The sequence below is a fragment of the Pavona decussata genome, unplaced genomic scaffold, assembly GCF_977016875.1.
Source record: "Pavona decussata unplaced genomic scaffold, jaPavDecu1.1 SCAFFOLD_191, whole genome shotgun sequence".
NCBI classification, from domain to species: Eukaryota; Metazoa; Cnidaria; class Anthozoa; order Scleractinia; family Agariciidae; genus Pavona; species Pavona decussata.
This window is the reverse complement of record NW_028145600.1, coordinates 370,252-394,509: the sequence shown is the minus strand read 5'-3', so window position 1 is coordinate 394,509 and position 24,258 is coordinate 370,252. Positions and strand designations below refer to the sequence as shown.

At 38.6% G+C, this 24,258-nt stretch overlaps 2 protein-coding genes, 1 long non-coding RNA gene and 1 pseudogene across 3 annotated transcripts in view; all 4 read left to right on the top strand.

The window, feature by feature from the left end:
- Positions 1-24,258, top strand: part of LOC146462124 (collagen triple helix repeat-containing protein 1-like) — a 100,564-nt gene that overhangs the window by 45,380 nt on the left and 30,926 nt on the right. The window lies entirely within an intron of this gene.
- Positions 858-13,015, top strand: LOC146462127 (collagen triple helix repeat-containing protein 1-like). The gene is made up of 3 exons (XM_085085999.1): positions 858-1,058; positions 11,406-11,651; positions 12,417-13,015. Exons 1-3 carry the CDS (start codon positions 981-983, stop codon positions 12,762-12,764), a joined length of 672 nt encoding a protein of 223 aa, XP_084942125.1. The 5' UTR covers positions 858-980; the 3' UTR covers positions 12,765-13,015.
- LOC146462129 (uncharacterized protein KIAA1958-like) lies at positions 2,952-4,202 on the top strand (annotated as a pseudogene).
- On the top strand, positions 5,392-6,425 carry LOC146462128 (uncharacterized). Its single transcript, XR_014857225.1, has 2 exons — positions 5,392-5,437; positions 6,055-6,425. It is a non-coding gene; the product is annotated as an uncharacterized LOC146462128 (long non-coding RNA).

The following is a 24,258-nucleotide window of genomic DNA, read 5'->3' as shown; positions in this document are numbered from 1 at the left end:
ATTCAGCAGATTGCGTGTCAAGTGGTCGCCTATGGGAGGTTAAGGTGGGGCTCTACCTGAATTTGAGTGAAATTTGAAGAAGTTTTAAGAATGGATAGAAGAAAGAAAATGATTTTTGGAACACTAACAGACAGTCGATAACCACGCAAGAGCACCCCAGGTTGCTAGTGGACTAACTTGGTATCCGTCTATTAATTATTAACTACAAATTCTAATTTTAAAACTTTACTAAATCTTCAACAATTCTTATTTCCTTTAATTTTACCAATCCTTCAAGAAAAATTATTTCCTTCCAAATATACCTAAAAATCACCCAAAAATTCATAAAACACCCCAAATCATTGATTTGTGTTATGAATGGACGGTTTTTGTATTGCTTGAAATGCAAACAAGATATTTCCATTTGACCGATTTTAAGCGGCATGAAAACGGCTCTCAGGTGAACCCCCACCTTTGAAATCTGTTGTCAAACCCAGCGTCATTGGCAACTGTCAATAAAAGCATCACACCCTACACAAAGTGTTGTGTCATGAGCAAGATTGCGGGGTAAGGTTTGTTTGACGAATCGTCGCAGCCAGACCCAGACGTACCATCATGACAGATTAATTGTTAATTATTAATGATTAATTAATTATTAATTATTTATTTATTTATTAATTGTTAATTGTTGTTGTTATTTTCCATTCATTTTTTTTCTTCTTGTTAATCTGTATATTTATACTGATTTACACTTTTTATTTTATTTCATTTTTTCAGTTTTTTATTTTATTTTGTCATCCGCATTTTTCCATCCTCATTTTCCCATCCGCCATCCGCAGCCATCCGGTCCTCGTTTTACAGATACCCGTCACTCAGTGACACAGTGCAGTGCGGGTGTGGGTCTGGTTTGCTTTCTGCCTCACTGAAACCAAAACATTTGACCCTCTGTTGTGTTTCATCACTTTGCTTTGCAAATTTGGCGCACTATTTCTGTCTCCGATATGAAAAGAACAATTTCCGCCGTTTTGTTTCTACTTTGTCTGTTGATACCTGTGTACTCTGCGTCCTCTGTCGCAAAGGTAAGATTTGGGTAAAACTGTTGTTATTTTATTATTTTGTCCTTGCTACTGATGAAAGAGGCAAATAAATAAGTTCACTAAATGAGTGACTCATTCAAAATAACAGTAAATTTCTGCAAGTTGATAATCATATCTCACCGCTTGGGGAGCGTTCGTTATTTATCTCCAGAGGGCTTTGTCTATTTTGAGAGGAAAGGCGCATAACATTTTTTTCAAAGGGTTTCTCTTTTTGGTTGGGAGGGTGGAGAGCTTTCGATAAATGAAAATGTCCACTAAGTGACTTCACTAAATAAGTTCACTGAATGATTGACTCATTCAGACTGATAACGGTAAATTTCTGCAAGTTGATAATTATCACATGAACAAGAAGCTCTTTCCAGCTTATACTCGGGCCATATTTGACTGCGTGGTGCGTAAGCCTACAATCTTTTAGCAATGATAAATTCCAGCATCGCTAATTCTTCCAAATAGATAGATACAGCGATACTAGTGAGGCAATAAGTAACCACCAGATAGAATTGTATTTCTTGCAGTCAGAATGAAATATAGGGGAAAACGACATTTGTCATACGAATGCTTTTTATAATCCCCGGGCTTTAATCCTTACGTTTTCACCTTTTGTTTAGAGACAAAAACCATTTGTACGGTCCTGATATGTATGTGACGCCGGGTCAATGACGGATCGTAATTTCCGGCCTGAGTGATCTAGAGTAACGTTACGCATCACGCGTACGTTCTTGTACGTTTTTCAATGTTTCGCTGTTTATATTTTTAAATGAAATTCAGGGGAAAGCATTTGTTATTCACCTTTCATTTGAAGACAGAAACCGTTTCTACATGATTGTTTTTCTATAGTAAACGTGAGACATCTTTATCCATCTTGGCCCGCGGGGTCATAGAAAAGATTGTTTAAGATATATAATATATATATTTAGCCAAGCCTAAAAGCGGAGCTCCGCAATTCCTTTTTAATAGCATTTATACATGCTACTCTGCTTATTGTATGAACGTAATAACGTTACAAATTCTTCACCCTGTCTTGAGTGATATATATCTTAGGTGCATATAAAGCAAACTTTTTACGCGTCAGCGGAAAATGTTTTGAACCATAATGTGTTCTTGTTGATCGTGCGAGATCACTTTGCTGAAATCCGATGACGTTCGAGAGCATAAAACACTTATGGATCAAAAAATTACGCTGTCTCTCAAATATTTCTTCTGTGGAAACATTTGTGTAAAGTTTGAAATGCGTACAATAAAGAAAACTTGGCTACCATGTAATGTTTCCACGCGTGCAATTTGGTCGCTCGGATAAAAATAAAATATTTGTTTCAAAATTTATCACTTTGTAAATATTCCTCGTACAGAAATATTTATAGTCTCATAATAAACGTTACAAGAAAAGAAATAAAGGAAAAATAACGTTTGGTTATGGTTCGAAATATTTGAACGTTTACGTTAAAATTAGGGCGCACTTGTAATTGTAGTTTTGTTGGTACACGACCCCACAAGCTTGTTAGCTTTGATATTTTTATCGTGTAAAAATAAAGGTTGTATGTATGTATGTATGTATGTATGTATGTACTGTTTACAATTAGCATACCTCAGTGACCGACTATCACGTAAACGCGCAATCTGATTGGCTACACAGGTGCCGTCTATCGATCGATAGACGGCACCTGGAGCTGTTGAAAATGGCTTCCACTTCGAGTTTTCGTGAAGTTTGTGAAGAAGACGTACAACGTTTTGCAAGGTGCCATTCCAGAAAAAAACAAAGAAAGCTTCAAAGTATGGAATAACGATTTTTAAAGGTAATTGCAGAACAATTTCCGAAATAAAACGCTTTATTTGAAACCAACAACAAATTACGCGTAAGCTCACTTAAGTTCGTAAGTAAACAAAACAAAGTTGTCCAAGAAAAGTAACAATTGCGGTTCTTGTTTTGTTTTAGACTGGTTTTCAACCCAAAAAGAAATTACAACACCCATTGAACAACAAACCAAAGCCGAATTAAACACGTGTTTGCAGATGTTTTATGTGTCAGTGAGACAAACAAATGGCGAACCGTTCAAAGTTTCTTCACTTAAAGCCATCCGAGCGGCCATTGATAGATATTTGAAGCAAGCACCTATTAACAAGCCGTGGTCTATCGTCAGAGATAATGAATTTAAGAAGGCAAATGATACGCTAAATGCAGTCTGTAAAAATCTGATGAAAGGGGGAAAAGTTGGTCCAGTTGTTCATAAAACTCCCATCAGAAGCGAGCAATTGAAAGTGGTCAACTGGGAAATGCGGATACAAAAGATGCTAAACAATTACAGCAAACCGCGTGGTTTTACACATACCTGTATTTCGGGAGGAGAGGAAGAGAAAACCAACGCAGTCTCACTCCAAAGATGTTTATCCTCTGCCAAACACCCCAGGGTAGACGATATTTTGAGCTACGAAGAAAGTTTCCGGGAGCGGTTTTGTCGACAAAAAACCATCAATGCGGCGTACAACACCGACGAAGCAGACGCCAAAATGTTTGAGGTTCGTGGTTCTCCACGTTGCCCTGTAAAGACCTTGTAAAATTTCCTGAGCCACCTTAATCCAGCTCTTGACTGCCTCTTCCAGCTTCCAAGAGTTGTCAGCCCATCATTCAAGCCTGAAGAAGAAATCGTTTGGTATTGCAACTCACTCGCGGGCGAAAAAACACTGTCCAACGTGATGAAGCAGATGAGCACAGCCGCCGGGATTGTACCTCACTTAACAAACCATTGTGTCCGAGCTACCTCGGTTACCGTCCTGTCAGATTGTAATGTCGAGGCAAGGCATATTAAGGCTGTGACTGGACATAAGTCAAACATGTCGATAGAATCGTACAGTGCCAGAGCGTCGTTTGAGCAAAAGGAAAAGATGTCGGGCATCCTAAGCTCGTTTGTACATGGAAACCGCCAGCCGCTGAAGCAGATCAGCAACCAATCTCAACTGGCTCTACCTCCACAAGAAACCACCGGGGGTATTGTACCGGCTACTGCAGGCCAGATGTCCAGGCAGATTTCTGATCAGCAAATTAATATACAGAACACAAGCACCAGATACACTAACCAGCCGTTTCCGAACACGTTCAACAACTGCACAGTGACCATAGTTAACAATTAAACTACTTCCGATTAATCCTCAGTGGTCCATTTCACTACTATTCAGCCGGTTGTACTTTGCCGTCAACTCTTATGTCTCTTATTCAGAGTTTGAAAATGAAAAGGACTTTGAAATTAAGCTTAGTTTGAGCTTAACATCATTTTTTCTTTCACGGTTTGCAAGTTTCTGAGACTGCGCAATTTATGGCGCGATCACTGTCAGTGTGTAGCTTTGTTTTTATTGATGAATGAACTTTGATGAATGAACTTTGCAAATGCGCCAGTTTGTGAGAACGCGCGCGATTTAGCATGCATCATTGCGCAAATGTATCAAACTTTATGAAATAAAAATATTTTTTTGCTTGATAGTTCGATCACTGAGGTATGCTAAAACAACCAGACGGCTCGCTCTCGGTTTCTATCGCCTTTGATAGTTGGCTCAGGGCTTCGCCCCTCGCCAACAATCAGCCGATAGAAACCTCGAGCTTGCCGTCTAATTGAATGACGAGCACAAAATGTTCAAAACAATTAATGAGTCTTGGAATATTCCTGAAACCGGGAAGGTTTTTGTCGGATTCTACCACTTCTGTGTAAACGGCAAAACTAATCCGGTACTAAAACGTTCCGGATTCATCACGAATCCGGAAAAATCTCTTCTAGTGTAAACGTCGAACGAATTACACAAGTCCAGCACAAAATATTCAAAATAATTCATAACTCTGTGAATATTTCTCTTACAGAAATAATTGTAGTCTCTAAGTAAACGTTAACAAAAGGAGAATACAGGAAAAATAATGTTTGGTTGTGGCCTGAAATATCTCAGTGAGCACTTAAAATTAGAGCGTGTTTACAAAACTTATGCGCTGTGAATTGTGAATGAATTACACAAGTCCAGCACAAAATGTTCAAAACAATTCATAACTCTGTGAATATTTCTCTTAAAGAAATAATTATTGCCTCTTAGTAAACGTTAACAAACGGAGAATACAGGAAAACTTATGTTTGGTTGTGGCCCGAAATATTTCAGTGAGCGCTTTAATTTAAAATTAGAGCGTGTTTACAAAACTTATGCGCTGCGAATTGCGAATGAATTAGAGAAGCCCAGCACAAAAAGTCCAAAACAATTCATAAATCTGTGAATATTTCTCTTACAGAAATAATTATATAATCTAAGTAAACGTTAGCAAACGGAGGATGCAGGAAAAATAATATTTGGTTGTGGTCCGAATTATTTCAGTGAGCGCTTAAAATTAGAGCGTGTTTACAAAACTTATGCGCTGAGAATAGCGAAGGAATTAGTATAGTCCAACACAAAATGTTCAAAACAATTCATAACTCTCAGTGTGAATATTTCTCTTGCAGAAATAATTCTAGTCTCTTAGTAAACGTTAACAAACGGAGAATACAAGAAAAATAATGTTTGGTTGTGGTCCGAAATATTTCAGTGAGGGCTTAAAATTAGAGCGTGTTTACAAAAGCTATGCGCTGCGAATTGCGAATGAATTAGAGAAGCCCAGCCCAAAAAGTCCAAAACAATTCATAAATCTGTGAATATTTCTCTTACAGAAATAATTGTATAATCTAAGTAAACGTTAGCAAACAGAGGATACAGGAAAAATAATATTTGGTTGTGGTCCGAAATATTTCAGTGAGCGCTTAAAATTAGAGCGTGTTTACAAAACTTATGCGCTGAGAATAGCGAATGAATTAGTATAGTCCAACACAAAATGTTCAAAACAATTCATAACTCTCAGTGTGAATATTTCTCTTGCAGAAATAATTCTAGTCTCTTAGTAAACGTTAACAAACGGAGAATACAAGAAAAATAATGTTTGGTTGTGGTCCGAAATATTTCAGTGAGGGCTTAAAATTAGAGCGTGTTTACAAAAGCTATGCGCTGCGAATGGCGAATGAATTAGAGAAGTCCAACACAAAATGTTCAAAACAACACATAACTCTGTAAATATTTCTCCTACAGAAATAATTCAAGTCTATAAGTAAACGTTAACAAAAGGAGAATACAGGGGAAAAAATGTTTGGTTGTGGTCCGAAATATTTAAACGTTTACTGCGTGTTTACAAATGTGCCCTGCGAATGAATTACACAAGTCCAACACAAAACATAACTCTGTGATTAGCTCTGTGAATGTTCAAAATTAATTTATCCACGAATATTTGTCTTATGGCAACGATTTAAGTATTTGTGTATAATTTGAAGTATGTTAAATATGGAAAATTACCGACAGTTGCCTGCAAATTAAAAATGCATTTTATTCTATGCGACTTGCGAGTTGCTTACTCACCCAGCTCACCACATGTTTGTTTTCAACTGACATTTCGCCTGTTTGGTCGTCGCTCTCGGGGTTCAAATTTGCTCATTAGTCACCTGCTTTCTCGACATATGTAGTTTTACAACACATTCAACGAATACAAGAAATCAGTGTTCTTCAAAATTCTCGTTTGTTTCCTAAAAGAATTAAGCCATCCCACTTCCCGCCGAAAAAAAGCGCGTTCCCGCACAAGTTGAGTGTGACATTTCACCATGGCTTACATAGAGGGGCGGACGTACGTACGTACGTACGCCGGACGGACAGTGACGTCATAACCAATTTTTTTCGCATACATGGGTTTACCAAAATCTCTTATCAATGGGGCTCCGCGCGCGCACCTCCGGCGCGGGGAGCTCTGCTATAATGAAAGCTCCTCCTGCCATACGGTCCGCGCGTCTGAAATTTAAATCAACCAATCAGATTTCAGCAACGGGTCAAAACTGAGTTTTCATACGTCATTGATATCTGCGCTCTGTGATTGGTTGTGCCAATCAAGAGAAATTACATGAAGTGCTTATTGAAGGCGCAAGAAAAATATTTAGCATGGTCCTGGCAGGGCCTGAAGTGTTGTTTTCTGTTTCATCCTTTTGATTTTACCAAGTTCACGACGTAGCACGGCGACTATAAGTATTGATCGATTTATTGCGTCGTTTTGTTTTCGGTTGAATGACCAGTATATAGTGATCTTCGCCGCGTGAGGTTCACAGTGAAGACTCCGACGCTTTGGCCGACTGGACTCGTCGTACAATTTATGGACAGCTTTTGTTTACATTCTGGTTGTGAAATATGCTTTTCAAATTGTTCTTACATTTCGGAGAGACTGATCTCGCCGGGTGGGATCTGTAGTGTTTAGGGATACAAATTCCCGACCTGTTTCTCTGCTAGGTAACAACGAGTATAAATCTTTGAGAGTTTTCCACGTCCTCTGCTTGCAATCCTCCTGCAGCACTTGTATTTTAACGCTCAAAAAGACACTTAAAGTGTGCGGCTATTGTCAGTGTCTGTAAAATGTTGAAACGCAACCCAGCAATAGCTCGGAACGGAATAAGAAGGCCATATCGATCAACTGTAGATTGGACTCTTCGCTCACCGACCAACATATGTGATTTCATTATAATTTATTAACTTACTAACTTTATGGCTAGTTTTATTGTCATTTATTGTCCCGACATTTTTTGTTTTGGTAATTGGTGATCTGTCTCAGTATGAGGTGCTTTTACCCTAAAATTTTATCCTTAGATCAGATTATCCTTATGGCTATTTTAGATATTTTTTACTTTTTTTTTTACTGATTTGTGCCATTAAATTGTTACAAATAACGAAATTATATAAATTGAATAACATTGGTAAATGTATTGCCAGCCAGATCCATCACCCCTTAGACAGGGTGCATGGGTGGGAGAGTGTCAAATGTTAAATATCTTAAAGGACGGTGCCTACTATTGTTACTGCGCAAACAATAGTAGCCACCGAGATACTTGGGTTTCCTATGGGTAGTGCTCACTAATACAGGAATATTTTTGTGCAGTTTAAAACTATGTGGAGAAAACAGAACTTAGCAAGTGCTCTTGGTATCCCATTGCATTTAAAATAAAATGTTTGCAATTGGTGGAACCCCAAACATGAGATTGAAATGGGGGAAACAGCCCCCCCCCCCCCCCCCCCACATTTGAGCTAGAGTAAGAATTTATGGATGCCAAACATCAGACATTTTTATCAAGTTAGTGAGTGCCATAAGCAAGAGGTGGAAGGTACATGTAGGGCGAGTTTTAGATAGGGTAACAAAGAAACAGCAAAAGTAAAAAGCCAGACAAAATATTGGAAGGAAATGCACACCTATGAAAATTCAATTTTTATTAACCGATTGAATAATGAAAAAATGCCCTGAATAACCTATTAATTTTTTTATTATTGTTATTTTTTCATGGTTCTTGTTAACTTTGTTTTCAGGGTGTTTTTTCTCTTTCTTAGTTATATGGACCAGTTCTCAATTGGGACCCAGCCCTGTTACTTCCCCCCCGCCATACCCCTCCTTCTTTTGTATGTTGTTGTTGTTGCTTTTTTCTGTATTTTTTGTTGGCTTCTGTGGCAATTCAATGAAAATAAGCAAAACTAAATAAGAGAAGAATGACTTTGGCAATTACAAGAGACTCGAAACAGTAGATGCAACACAGTAAATAGCCAAACATAAATAGATCCCATGTGATTGATAACATCTACAGTATATTTTATTGAATGAGGGATGGTAAACAGGAGCATGTGGAGAAAGCTACAATTAGTTGGGAGGCTGATAATGAGGTTGATGGGTATACTGGCTATGAGATGAATGTGTTATTTTGTGGATAAGTACTGAAGGATATATCCTTGCAAAATCCCATCAAGGACCTTTCTGAAAACCACGTTAAGTGAGCGGAAGCTTCCTAATAAAAGATTATTATTATTATTATTATTGGGCATCATGATGTAGCCATTGTCAGAAATTTGGCATTAGCTCGTCACATCCACAATTATAGTTTGGGTTGTTCCTTATGCATTGAGTTTCAAACATGATAAAAATAGTGAAGTGGCAAGAGTTGTCTGGACATGTAAGGTTGATAACAATAATTATTGCTGAACACTTATACTAATACAGTTAATATAATATGGTTTTCTTTAGTGTTGGCTTTAATAATGAGGAACAACAAAAACCGTTCAAAAACTCTGGGTCAAGAGGAACATATAATAATTGATTGGATTTAGAACTTTTTAAATTTATTATTCTTGATTTTTGAACAATCTGCAGTTTTATTAAGTCTACTTGTCTGACAGGTGTGTAAAGTTTTAATAATAAGGGAAATAATGCGGATTTGGCTCTTAAACTTATTACTGTTTTGAATCAGGGTTTGGATTATCTTCATAAATCTGAATAACAAGAACAGGAATCACGTCTAAATTTATAGGTGACATGTCTAAATGTAAATAGGTGAAATTTTAATTACTAGCTACTAACTACTAACTAGCAATAGAGTGATTTGAAAGTCTGGCCCGCCTAGATTAGCACTCGCTACCTGCGGGCCAGTTCACTACCTTGTTCTTCTTGGTTGAATTTTTGAATCTGAACTTGAAACTCAGAGCAAGAGGTAGATATTTATAATATTTTAGCAAATATTAGAGGTACATGTTGTGCGAACTCAGTTCCCAAATCTGGCCTGGAAATGTTTGTTGTGAGACTCAGACTCTCAGCTAAAAAAGATACTGACGGCTTACTCGCAGATAATTCACAACAAGCTCGGGGCGGTGATTCGAAAAAAGTGAGTAATGCATGCTATCAACCGTTACAACCAAATGAAAAATAGAAATTGAAACTTTTTCGCGGATACATCATAAAGCTGCAAACTAAATTTAATAAAAATCATGCGTATACAGTCGTGTAAATAATTTTATTCTGTATACTTGTATACATATTTATTAATTTATTTAGTGCTATAAAACGCATAGAATAGCGCAAACTGTTTAAGGAGTACCTCATTTAAAAGCACTGTCCGCGTCGGACGGCCGCGGTTGTCAAGGTTTTTCGCTCTCCTTCTTTTTAACGCTGTGAGGTGTTATTCACTAAGTGAAGCTAAGTAGCTGTGTGGAAAGTTCCAGAATGCTGGGGAAAGGTATCTAGTGGTTTCCCGTTTGCTTTAGGTTGGAGAAATAGGCCGTTTTCGTGAACCGGTGATTAACAACAAATTCGATAGTATCGTCATTTAGTCCACAGTGAAGTGTCACTTGCTAATGACGTAGGATAACCAGTTTTGACTGCCGCTCGTACTGCGGGCTCAAGCTCCGTATGGCAGGCTCTTCTTTCTATATTGTAATACTTATCAAAGAGGATTGTAAAGTGTTGTCAGTATTGTAGGTTTGAGGCTTTAAATGTTGTGTGTGTTCGAAATAAAGGTTTATTGCAAAAAAAAAAAAAATGATTAATGATCCACGTAGGTTTTTTTCTTACAAGCTCCGAAGAAACCACAAAAAATCTGCAATTCCCTTTGCTGTATGTGGCTTTCCTCTGTAAATACTGGAACATAGTTGAACATAAAATCATCAACGGATCATAGTTTAATTTCACTTTGAAGGAGGAAACTCAAAAACGCTTTTGTATCTGAATTTAAAAAAGAGGATTCCTCGCTAGACCAAGGCAAACGAGTGAATTCAGTATTAGCCATTTTAAATATGATAAATACATAACTATACTATCATCTCATGCGATTATCACCAGTCATATCCTTTTTATTCTTTTTCATTTCCCATTAAAAGGATCCGTGAGAGAAACTGTTCTTTACCGCTGAAATTAATAATGATTCATCTTAATATGTAAAACGAAAAATGCCGTAAAATAAACTCGTATAAGTCAGTTTAGAGGAAATCGGCTAAATGTGGGAGGAAGAAGAGGCGGTATGATAACCAGTTTCCGTTTTCTTCATGTTGTCACATGAAGCGGTGAATATGGAGGAGTGAAGGGGGGAGAGGGGAGAGGGAGGCGGGCGCTTCCAAAACAGGTCAAGATAAACTTAAAAAAAGAAGCGTAACAGCAGCCTCCTTCCCCTTCCTCCTCCCCCACCAAACACACAGAACTATACAAGTCGCTCTTTACTGAAAGGTATTTGACACATGCAAAAGCTGCTGAAAAAAACCCGAAGGTTCATTTGTATAGTTGTACATGGCAGCAGATGTAAGCTTCAAAATCATTTCTGTACCGCTACAACTTAAATGATACAAAGGAAAAAACCCGCACAATTCCAGTCTTCGTTTATTTTATTTCTACAATGTCGCCATTCTACTTGTAGCATATCTTTTCCTTTTTCTCGTTTAATTTTTATTAGTCTTGTTGTACCTTGCGTACTAAGTTACCAAACACCTTTTATCCCACAGGCTGGCACCACAACGTGCCTTCAGGGATCACCCGGCCTTCCTGGACGAAATGGTGTGAATGGACATAACGGCTTACCAGGCCGCGACGGACGAGATGGTGCTAAAGGAGAAAAGGGTGTGGCAGGTTCCCCTGGACCACGTGGTGTTAAGGGAGAATCGGGAGCGAGTGGTAATGACACTGACCACAGAAATTGGAAGCAGTGCGTATGGAGGAACGAGGATAATCGTGATATTGGTCTGATAAAGGTGCAGTAGATTTGCCGATTGTAGGTACATGTTTAAAGTCCACCGAATAAATTATGTTACTCCACTGTGCATCAGCTGACTTTAAGATTGTCCAAACTGAAGACGATGCGTAGTTTAGTCACGCACAGGAGCTTATGACCTCCTGTTACGCATCATTCGCCTCAAGACAAAAATATGGAATATAAAAACGAAGGATAGAAGGAAAAGGAAGAAAAGAGTAAACGATTATATGTTATGACAATGGTCAACACCAAAGCTCCCCGCTAACTCCAGATAAAACGGAAATAAAAAGGGAAATAAAAGAGAAAAATTACTGAATAACGAAAACGGCAAACTTAGAATGAAATGAACTTTCTCATCAAAAGAATTGTTTGAGGCACCTAAAAGGGATATTAATCAGTCACTCATTCTTATTAATCACTTATTGTTATTGTATGCTGATATGCCCCTACCATTTCGTTGCTATTTTAATTTAGGCGGTCAACTTTTAAAGATAAAAACGAGGGCACACGCCCTTACTTTATGTTTTACGACAGCAACAGAGTCACCCACAATTACAATTCGGTAATAAAAAAACTGGAGTATGTTGGTTTCAGTTACACTCACTTCAGATTATTTTATGCCATATATCTGAAGGTAACCGAAGCCATCACAGGTACAGTCTAGTCCTTGCCAGACGTTCCTTTTCTCTTCGCTCAATATATGGAAAAACGTTTAAAACTGATTAGAGTGATCCCATGACTGTCGTTGTTAATGTTCCTGCAGGACGGTCAATTCACAAAAACCAAAGATGATACTGCTCTCCGTGTTGTCTACCGAGGCAATGTTTATCTCCAATGTGACAACTGCTGTAAGCAATGGCTCATCACTTTCAATGGCGCAGAGTGCAGCGGTCCACTCCCTATTGATGTAGTGCTGTGGGTGAACAAAGGCGTTGGCCACCAAGAACACAGACCTGGGTCAATAGAGGGCTACTGTGACAACATCCACAAGGGGAAAATCCGTGTTGGAATCAACATTGGAAACTGTCCTGGACGTGGAAATGCTAATGGTTATACAGGGTGGAATTCAGTGTCTCGTTTGATGATCGAAGAAGTGCCTCGGTCCCAGTAGCATACTAGCATTATATTAATAAACGATATTAAGAGTAGCAGGCATTTGACATACTAAGTTTTGCAGCACTAAACGCCGGATGCTTCGATTTACTAGTAGCTAACGAAAAATTGTTACTTAGAAATGATGTAAAGGGGAAATGTTAAGGGTATCCGAACCTTTGTGGGCAGGCTATTTTTCCGCGGCAGCTGTACGAAAAATGAGTGTGGAAAAGTTTAAATCTTTAGTAAACATTCATCATTGAACGTTCATCATGGCCTCTGTTTTGTAGTTATTCCACTTTGTTGTAAGAATATTGGCACATCACCAGCGTAAAATTGAAGACGAATGTTTGGTTCCATCAACAGAGTTTTCAAGGTAATTTGGGCGCCGTAAAAGAGAGATTCGATTGCTTACGGTTCGAGCGTTACGTGTTACATAGCGTCATTCGGGTTTCCACTGCTAAGTGAAACAAAAAGCCGAACACAGTTTTACACAAATCCGTTATATTCCCATACAAATCCTGATAATTGGACGGTTCTCTCATATTGAGCTTGGGCTGCCTGTGTTTGGTGGTGATAGAAATATTTTCTGCAGACCATTGTTTCAGTTCTATTTGTGGTTTGTTACCAAGAAGTGTATCTGATCAAGTCGCGCGTCCATGTGTTCAACTATTGACCATTCAGGAAAAAATTACAGCTTGTCTGATTTTTTACTTTTTTATTACCTGTGTTGGAATCGTCGCCATTAATTTTTTTCTCTTTTTGTTCTCTGAGAAATACGACCTCTGTCGGTCAATCAGATTGTGGAGAGTGAAGGAATTTTAGCGGCGCACAAAAAAATGAAATTGTGAGCACTGCAGGAAGAAACCTCTCGTCCATAATCCTCTTCAGCTCCTCTTTTCCAAGTGTAATATTTTCAGCGGTACATCTGTTCTAATGATTATCTGGAAATGGATGTTAAAGAGAAATTCTTCTTGCCTCAGAAATTTGTAAATTAAAGAGCATTGTTCGAAGGCACCCAACGACAAATATTCGAGAAGCCGGAATACTTCAAATATCGTTTTCTCTTTTCCAAGATCACTTTGTTCCTTTGTAGCCATTTCAAGGAATATTGGTGTACACTAACACAGTTTGGTCTGTTTCGCATTTTTTAGCGAAATTTTAAACCCTCAGAAAATTTTATTGAACAGATCTCGATACCTCGCGACTTTACAAGCTGTTGCTGTGTCTCAGAAAAATAATCCCAGCTGTCGGAATGACTTATTTCGCTCTCATAATGATATTTCTCGTTCCTACAAAAGAAAAAAGGAATTGATCTTGGAACTGAAGTCTTAGGTAACAAAACAGCAAAGAAAGCGCTGAAGCGTTAGATGGCTGAGACAACCATGCGAGGACAATTACCCAAGGGCCATTCGTTAAACAAACGAATTTGAAAACTGAGTTATTTTCAGGCTTTTTTATATATATAATTACTTTCATGTTTGGTGTTAAGGAAATTACCAGGAAAATAGTTAATGGAGAAAATGAAGTTCCCCTTTAACGTTTAGTAACAAGAGCCAGCACGGATTCTACTCGGTCTCAGTTTAGAACGTCTGACCCCAAGTTAACGCAAACCTAAGGAAGCAAACTGATTGGTATATCTGCGTAGCTGGCGGGGTGTTGGACGAAAAGTTGAAGTTAGGCGAACCAGCAGCAAATCCTCACGGGGAATAGAGAAAAGGTGATGAAGGCTAACTGATGTTTGACCATGTTTTGGGATCTTCTTTTGAGGATGCTTCACCTACAATTAAGGACAAAAGGTCTTGGAACAAATCTTACAATTGCCGCTAGTTTAGTGTGACCTAACTAAGGAAGCCATTTTATCTGTTTACAACCCATTCTTTCTCCCCCACACCCTGCCCCCGTACAATGTTGGAGTCCCACGAGCCATTTTTCTTACACCGACTCAACATTGTAGGGGTGTGGGGGACCGGATATTCTCGTTCACAATTACCGTGGTTTCTGTCGAGTGCGTACGAATGTATTGTGAATTCGAATTTAGTTCCCAATACATAAGTGAGGACATCACTTTATTTCTCCCGGGAAATAATTTTTTTCAACATTCTTTATTTCAACATTCAACCTTCATTTTAAATTATTAAACTCATCAAACTAAATGAAAGCCTAAGGAGAGCTTAATAAAGTAGCACTGTACAGTTTTTGCATTACAATACTACTACGTAAGTTTCTCAAGGCACAATAAATTGTGAAGGTTGTATTAATTTCAAGAACTAAATTGGTAAACTAAAAAATAGTGCAATGATTCCTTCATGCACTGACTTACAAAATTATTCTAGAACTGTGACAGAAAAAAACGAAATTGTTGAAGGAACAGCCCATGATCTGTTCTGGCACATTTTTGGAGATGAAAAAAATGAGAACTTGAAAGAAAATTATCCCAACGTTTTTCAAGTTGAAATCCATTCCGACGGTGGACCTAATCTGTCTATGCACAGAGACATTCAATGCCCTGGTCATTGTGTCTTATAGAAAATCTCTCTGGCTTGTCACGTGATCATTTTCGTAACCAGCAAAAGGCTGAAAATTTTAGTACACTGGAGTGGTGATTTGTAACAAAACTGGACCATTTCATTTAGGTTGGGGGGTGAGGGGGGGGGGGGGGGGGGAGGTTGAAATAGCATCAATCCCCATGGCGCTTCCTCTTTAACCCCTAAAGTTATCTTGTATGAATTGCTACTGAAATCCTGAAACGCTTCTCACGGCATCTCTTTAGGAGATCGACCCGAATCCTGAAATCCCTTCCTGGGACCCGTTTCTCGAAAGTCCCGGTAGCCTACAGGGCCCGATAATTATACTTTTATGTTTTTTAGCCGATTACACAGTGATTACAGACATGGTTCTTGGCCAACGTTTTTATAGAATTATAAGATTAAAAAGTCCGGCACAGTTATCAAATTTGACGTCACAACACGGCGCCAGCTCAGAGTTCGGTCAGTTTTCGGAGAGCATTCAATTGTTTCGGTAATTTTTCGGTTGTGTTCGCGTTGCATACCCAGAATTCCAGGCGTGAACGTTGATGGAATAATAAACTTCAATACCCCTGCAAAAATGGCGACCATCGGGAAAGAATTATGCGAGATTTTGAAGAGGTGGTACGAAATGACAGTCCCTTTCAGGTATGTTTATTCTCTTTACCATCAATTTTTAGGTAGTTGTGGTACACCAAGAAAAAATGTCGTGATCTTCATTAATATATCTTCTGATTCAAAACTTATTTATCGGAGGGCATGAAGAATTGTAAGAGGGCACTATGATATTTTGATTTGCGGTCTGATTCCGCTACTGACCGCCATTGTTAATTGCTTGTGCTTCTAGGATGACTAGAATTGAACGGGCAGCATTATGGATTTCCACAGAGAGAAAATAGCCACTTAACCTTTGGAAACAGGGATCCTTTTAACTTACAATGCGAGTTGCCCTCGGTGGAAGAAATACCGGAGGAATTATCGAACATTGTCTTGATATCCAAGAGCGCCGAGATAGCGTATACGTTGAGAGATGTTGCGGGCAAGCAAATAGGTCGAGTACAATATTTTCTTCATAAAGAGTATAAGGAGCTCATGGACTGCGGGGAAAGTCTATTGTTAGAGGGTAAGATTTCAAAATTAAGTTATCCATGCAGGAACGGTTTTGATAAACAACTCAGTCAAAAATTATCGAACGCTTTGTTCCGGAAATGCCTCCTTGGCAAATAACATATGGAATTTAGTCAATTCAAATACATGTCTTCGTCTTGTTTAGTATCGTTACTAAGTTAAATATGACTGGATACGAACGGAAATAATTCATATTTATCTAGGTGGTACATTTAAGCTTTCATTTACATGACTGTACTATTATTATTTCTGTTCTCGTTGTTGGATTAATAACCAGCCAGCCGAAGTCGGTGATGAAGGTGACATGCCGGATGTTGAGATACGCCTTCACAGTAAGATTCAACGATTTTCCCAAAATGTAATCATCCTTTACAAATTTATGCTTGGTGTTTTAAGCCCGTATAATGCCAGACTCATAACAGTTCGAGCTTTGAGCCACAGCAAACAACCTCAATACGAGCTTATCCGTTGCACTTCTATTGCAGTACCGGTCAGTATAAAATGCAGACTTCAGACTGGGTATAAAATGCAGATTGAGACCAAAACCGCCTCTTCGCCAAATACAGGATACATTTGAATTTTTCAACTTAATTTACGCCAGTGTCATACAATCGTCTTTCGAGATTATTTCCCATGAAATTGACATTATTATATTCTTTTCGTAAAGCGTCGACCTTGAAATAAAGAACCCCAAAGCATGATGTAAGTAATAACGCGGACACATGACCTTTACTTCGCACGTGGTTGACCTTTTCGCCGCTTTGCGTCAACATGACATCGGCGACATCGGTAAGTGGCAGTCAGGGTAGCCTGCAATGCAGGCGTATTTTGGGAGCGGGAGCGCTGAATAATCCTTCGTTGCTGTCATCTTGGGCGAGGAAGCGCGAGAGGGCTGGAGCGAGTCAAAAGTGACCCTAAGGGAGAGGACGACTGGCTGGGAAATGTCCTGCCCCCCGCCCCCCCTCTCCCTCAGCCTCCTTCAAATACGCGAACTAAATTTATTATTCAGCGCTCGCCCACGGAAAACGCCTGTACTGCAGGCTACAGTCAGAGTGGCAGTAAAATAATGTTTTTTGAATAAAATGTGTTAATGTGTTGCTAGACTACTGAAGGTATACAATTTGTCAAACTTCGTTAATATTCAAAGAAACTAGTTAAAATTTGCTTGCCCCCTCGGAAATCAAGTCTGTTTCTCTCATTCCGTCATGGGCGTAATTGTTTACGAACTAATGCAAAGCAAAGTGATTAAGCTCGAGTCTTCTTTGCGAAGAAAGGGCCTCAGAAAATGAAAGCTACCAAATCGAGATAAAGGAAACAAACTGTTGAGAAATGGGTCAAAAATAAGGTCAATTTCGTGGGAGATGATCTCGGAAATGTGATTGCGTGACACTAGGGCTAGTTGAAAGTTGAAAATGTATCCTGTATTTGACGAAGAGACGATTTTGATATGAGTCTGCATTTTATACCTAGTCTGCATTTTATACCCAGTCTGCAGTCTGCATTTTATACTGACCGATTGCAGTACGTCGCTTCAGTTATCTAAGACAGATCGAAGCGACTCTACACACGTCGTTGCTCAATCGAATCATCGCCTCTTGCCCTTTCGAAATCCCTAGTACAAGAAAGAAACACAATCTTTTTGAAGTCCCATTTTTAAAGTTATACTTACAACGCAAAATGTCTTCATTCATACAGACTGACGAAGGACAAGAAGGAAAGAGGCAAGACAACAAGAAGTTCAAATCATGTTAATGTTTATGCAATAAACAAGCATCTTTGATGGAAGTTTATTTTCTTGGGATTGTTGTTTCTTTTTGATCGGCTGTCGCTCATGAACTCTGTGCTTCAGATGAAGCCAAAGCCGAGGTTTCTTCGGTCCACCACGACGCTAGGAGGCTTTCGATAGACATCAAAATGAGCTTTGTAAGTTAATTATGCACAAAGATTGTTCCATATTTTCGTGAAGTCAGGCCAAAATTCCTTTCCTTGTGTACAATATTCACTGTGCGACCGAAATTAGAGTCCCATCAAAATGTTTTCATATTGAAATGACCACCATATTGAAAGAAGATGGTTGCTATGATAAAATGTCACGTGAACTTTAGCTTGTGGTTTGATTGGCTAATAGTTTGTTTTGGTCCCGGTTATCAAATTTGATAAAAGTGCCGGACTGTTAAAAGTTTGGTATTTAAAGATACAAAAAATGACTACGGTTAAGAAACATTTATCAGCAGACACTTATCGGGTCCGTTAAGTTACTGGGACTTTCGAAAAACGGGCCCCTGGTCCGACAGACTGTTACTGTCTACCACTGTACCCCTCACTTAGCTGTACGTTAATATTTTGCAGTCGTTCAGTGATCGCCAGCAAATTACACGATGAATAACAAACATTCAGTATTCAGTATTTTGTTATTGAATGAAATTAATAACCTCTTACTAACCGAGCGCGAGGGCCGTACTGGGGAATATTGGCCCGAGGTCGTGGCAGTACGGACCGAGCGCAGCGAGGTCCGTACAAAAACGACCAAGGGCCAATATTCCCTAGTACGGCTCGAGCAAGCTAGGTTAGTAAGTAGTTTATTATATGGCACTCGGAGCAAACTTGTTTATTTATAAAAACGCACTTCCGGTCACTTGAATTTAAAGGGTTTCCCGCGTCACGTGTTTTTAATGACGCGAGCAACCCAGAAAGAACAAGCTTCGGTACCACGAGTTTGAAAGCAAATTTACATGTAATCATGTTGATTATAGAAAAGACATCAAGAACGATTTGTAGCGGAATTTGACGAAAATCTTAACAGCTGCGGTTTGTTTTTGAAACTCACAAAACTGGTTTCGTCGAAACCTTACTAGCCATCACAAAGTACGGATCAAGAAAACGTTGCTGTGAAAATCACATTCAACTTTAAAAGAAGCAGCATCAAGTCAATCGTCCTCATCGCTCTCATCTCTGGCTTGGAAACCCAAGTGTAGGGATAAAAACCACCACACAGTTCTTTGAAGTGCAACTGTAATGGAGTCGCCGAATTCTCCTCCCTCAAAAAGAACATCTTCTTCGTTTTCGTCAATCGCCTGAGCGGCTTGCAGCTTGTTTCTTCTGTTGCGTTCAGTTGTGAACTAGTGACTTGTGATTTGCAGCTAGAACTCTTCTTGATTTTTCAAACTCATTGTCCTTGAGTATGTTGAATGGATATTTCTTCTCAGATAAGTATCGCTGTATATTGCGCTGAAAACTGGAGAATGTTGCTGGCTCGTATTCACCTTTTCCTGTGTACTTTCATAAAAAAAATTGACGAAAGGTGGTCAAGCTCGGACGCAGGTAGGCTTTCAATTGTTTGACTTTTTAAGCCATTAGCTTCAATAAAACGGAGTAGCGTGATCATATTAGTAGACGTCTTCCTTTTGTGTTTTCACTTCTCTGTTTGTTTACGAAATCGTCAATGGCTTCGTGGCGTTCGCTTATGCCCGTTTTTAGAGGTTTCTAGATCTTTTGGATAGTGAAATTTGCTTTGTAAATGATATTCTTTTTCGTCCATGTTGGAATCAGTCTTTTGGGTAGTTTCTTTGCAAAGAATGAAGGTATTTTCAGATTTTCTTTTCGCAGTTTTAGCTGCAAATTTTCAAATTTGCCGCTTGTCCTAAACAAAAATACACGGCTTATGACCGTTTCCACGGAAACGGTCCGTATGGTAAAATCCTGACCAAGAAAGAACCAATCAGAACGCGCGGAATTACCTCAAGACTACCTTGCCATATAATAACAGTGTTTAATTACTACTAAAATACAAAATATTCGTATTTGTGTATTTTTGGTATATGCCCGATTCCACGTGCTGCCTTCTAGATATAAAAGGAATTTATTATTAGCCGAGCTCCACGCGCCGGAGCCCCATAGCTGAGAGAATTTGGTAACCCGTAAATGCGAGAAATTTTGGTTTGGTTATGACGTCACTTTTAACCATCCATACGACCGTACGCAGCACCACAGGAAAACTTAGGTGTGTGAAGCCGTGCCGCGACCCGCGTTTGTTTGGCGGGAAGTTGCATCGCCAACTGCTTTTATTAAGAAAACAAAAAGATATTTTGAAGACAACAAAATACGAAGTCAATTTATGTGACTGACAGCGGGAGAAACAACAAGACGTCTAGCGGCGGGAGAAACAAATCGAGAGGCACATCATCAGAATCTTGAAGTGAAACCATTTTACTCCGATCCTGCGCGACGAAATTTGAATTTTTGCTCTTTAAGTGAAAAGTTTTGCTCACTTGACGTTGTAAAACAAACGAAAAAATTTAGCAATAGGATAAATAGGACCGGTTATTGCCCGGAGAGGCGAGTATATTCATGTAGTTTTGTTGACAAAACTTTGCTGGTTTGCTGTCTTGCAAGATCTTGATTTCTTGCCCCTGATTTCTTGCAGTGTTAACACGCCGTTTAATTTAAGCTGAAGCTGCTAAACACTGCTAACTTCAGAGGAGTCTTTTGAGATCATTTTTTCGGTCCATGTTGATTATTTCCCTAGGAGTTTTATTTTTCAATGGGGTGATGTTTCGCCGTTCCGTGCATAGGATTGGGGTGATTTTCCGCCATTCCTCCATTTCGCCGTTCCACCGTTCCAGCTTTTAGCGTCACCGGCAGCCGAACATTTTTACTCCGATCTGGCGCGTCGAAACGTTGGACTTTTCCTCTTGAGGTGGAGCGTTTCACTCACTTAAAACGTTGTAAAACGAACAAAAAAATCAGCAATGGAATAGAAGGACTGGTTATTCTCAGAAGAGGCGAGTATATTCATATGATTTTGTTGATAAAAACTTTGATGGTTTGCTGTGCAGTGACACGCAGTTTATAAGCTTATAAATAAAGCTATAAAATAAGTTACTGCTAACTTCAGAGCAATCTTTTGGGGGAATTTTATTGTTCCGCTGTTCATTATTTCCTTTGGAGTTATATTTTCTAATCTCGTCCAATTTTGCCTTCCAACAGCGGGTAAAAGAGCAAGGCGACTAGCGGCGGGAGAAACGAATGAAATCTTTTAGAGACGCCACATCATGAAGAGCGGCCGAAGAGAAATCCGTCATTTTTACTCTGATCCGACACGACGAAACGTTGGATTTTTCCTCTTGAAGTGAACTTTTTCGCTGACTTAACGTTTTAAAACGAACGAAAAAATCATCAATGGAATAAAAGGACTGTTTATTCTCCAAAGAGGCGAGTTAATATTTATTATTATAGCTATTTATGTGACAGTGTATTTTTGTTGACAAAACGTTGCTGTTTTGCAAGATATTGTTTTTCTTACAGTGTTGACACAGCAACTCATTTAACTTTTAGCTACTGCTAACTTTACATCCCATTTTGCTTCATTTAAGAAAATTTTAATCTCAGGTAAAATATAAAGTCAGTCAAACAAACATCTCGCAACACACTTGTCGTTGACATAAACTTACAGTTTATAACTGACACGTTTTTCTCGCATAAGCTTATATATTTCTAATTTTAGGATTTATTTGTGACAATCTTTACAGAGAACAAACACAAATACTTAAAATAATAGGGTATAACGGCAAAGATTTAGATGTGTGAGTTTTTTTTTCCGGAGCTTTTCAAACAACGTTAAAAGTGAGTGTAAAACTATTAAGTGTGATTTCATTTTGATCAAAAACATGCCCCCTTGCTTCTTGTAGGTGACTGGTAATTAGCCCATTCTTTTCATTTTTCAATTTTTTTCTCAGTGTGTGTAAGGGAGTGTTTTTTCAAGTAACTCAACTGAAGTGCCAAGTTCAAAAACATAAAGAGATTTTAACCCTCCAGATAGTAGTAAGGTCTAGTAACTCTTGCCAATAATATATTGGGTCTCGGTTTCGTCGCTTCTCGACAGTTGCTTGATTTCGCAAATTTAATTGGAGAAATGGAGATGTTTTGAATAGTCTAGGTATATTTCAACTATATTAGCTCCTCAGAAACCACAAAGGTACACTGTTGAAGAAAAGTCTGTATTTTTTTTTTCACTGAGTTCAGCTTTCCTTCATTGAAGGATTCTTTTTTGCCCTCTAGGCATTAAGTCATCAACTGGTTGTGCTGTTCCATCTAAAGAAATAGCTGGAGATTCAGAAATACCTTAATTTGTACCGAGAAAGGGCGTGGAATTCTGCCCATTATGGAGCCAGCCAACCATTTTACATGAAGTGCATTGCTGCTCTTTCTTAACCTTGCAGGTTTCTTTGTTTCTTTGTTCGTTTCTTTACAACATCATAGTGATAGTCACAAATTTTAGCTAAATAATTATAGCCGGGGACATGTTTTTCTAAACTTTTGGATGCTTTCATGTAGTCATGATTAGCCGGGTCCTGTTAACAAAAGAAGAAAAAAAAATAATGGCTCCTCCTCCCTCTCTGTTACAAATTCCCTTTTTAAAAAATGTAATCTGACAGAACAGGTGCATCGTCAGTGCGCAACGCTACGTCATGAGCAACCCTCTGGACATGCGTTGCTCTCCATTCATTATGTTCATGATTTCCATTGTCAGCTAGTCACAGTTACCTTCTAAATTTCTTTGTCTGTTTTTTTCATGGAATCTTAGAAAATATAAATTCCCATTTTATAGAATCACCATAGATAATGGCATCTCCAACTGTAGAATTAGTCCTTTCAGCTTCCCCCTGGCCACTGTCTTTTTGTGCTCGATGAATCCTGATGCAGTAATTAGAGTTCTAAATTCTGGACAATTTGGCATCTCGGAACCTGACTTCATCAAACAACAGCATTATCTTAAAAAATTAATAATTACTCCATCATAAATACTGTCCATGCAGTATTTATGATAAAGACCACATTAAAAAATGGCCGTTATTGGATTTCATCTCCAGAAGAATTGATTTTTAAAAAGAATCTATTGATATCTTGTTACAATCAATTTGTATGATGTGAAAATTTTATGAGGTACTATCCATAAGCTGGATTGAGTGATAAGGCTGCAGCAGTGTAGTGTTTAATGGCTTCTTCAATTGGGATTTTGCTTTTTAGGACAGCAAGGTCTGTACCTAAATTGAGAAACCAGAAAATAAAATCTGTAGTGTAAATTTTGTGGTGAAGAAAACCGCTTAATTTTCTTCTCAGTATTACCTCAGTAAGGAAATGTGGTCCATGCAAGTTAAAGAAAAGCTCTTTGACCTTGGAAGGATTCAAACCCATTATCCCAGGATTTTGATCACTGATGGACCAGATGTACTCACTAGGGCAATGAGAAATTTAAGTGGTTTCCTTCACACAGAAATTTACACTCTAGGGATAATTCGCTGATTTCCCAGTTGTATCAGCACTGCACAGCACAAATTTTCATTATCCCTTAATTGTTGTGTTATTTTTTTACTTTACTCCAATTGAACTCTCATGTAGCAACGTGTAAAAAAACTGCTGGGGATAACTGACCCCATAACTGCATGATGGATTTTTTGGTAAAGATTTTGACAGTGTTATTTGATTTTATGTCAAACAATTAACTAACTTTAAAAACCAGGTACAGATGGCTAGGGACTGCAAAAACATTTTTTTTCCTGTTGAATAAATTATAAGACTAATTACGACATTTATTGCGTTTCAACCCTGATTACATCAAAAGAATGCACTTCTTCCACAGATTGGAGTCAACCTTGATTGCCATGAATGAAAGAATCTTGGGACATATATATGGCCCCCCCTGCAGATTTTGTATGGGCAGATGATATCATCACCAACTTGGCAAAGGAGAGAGAACCTAAGAATTGAGGTCAACAAATGCACTCTCTTATCCAGTTTTGATTACTACTAGTTGACTTTGCAATATCAAGAATAAGAGCCAGACAATTATGCACAAGA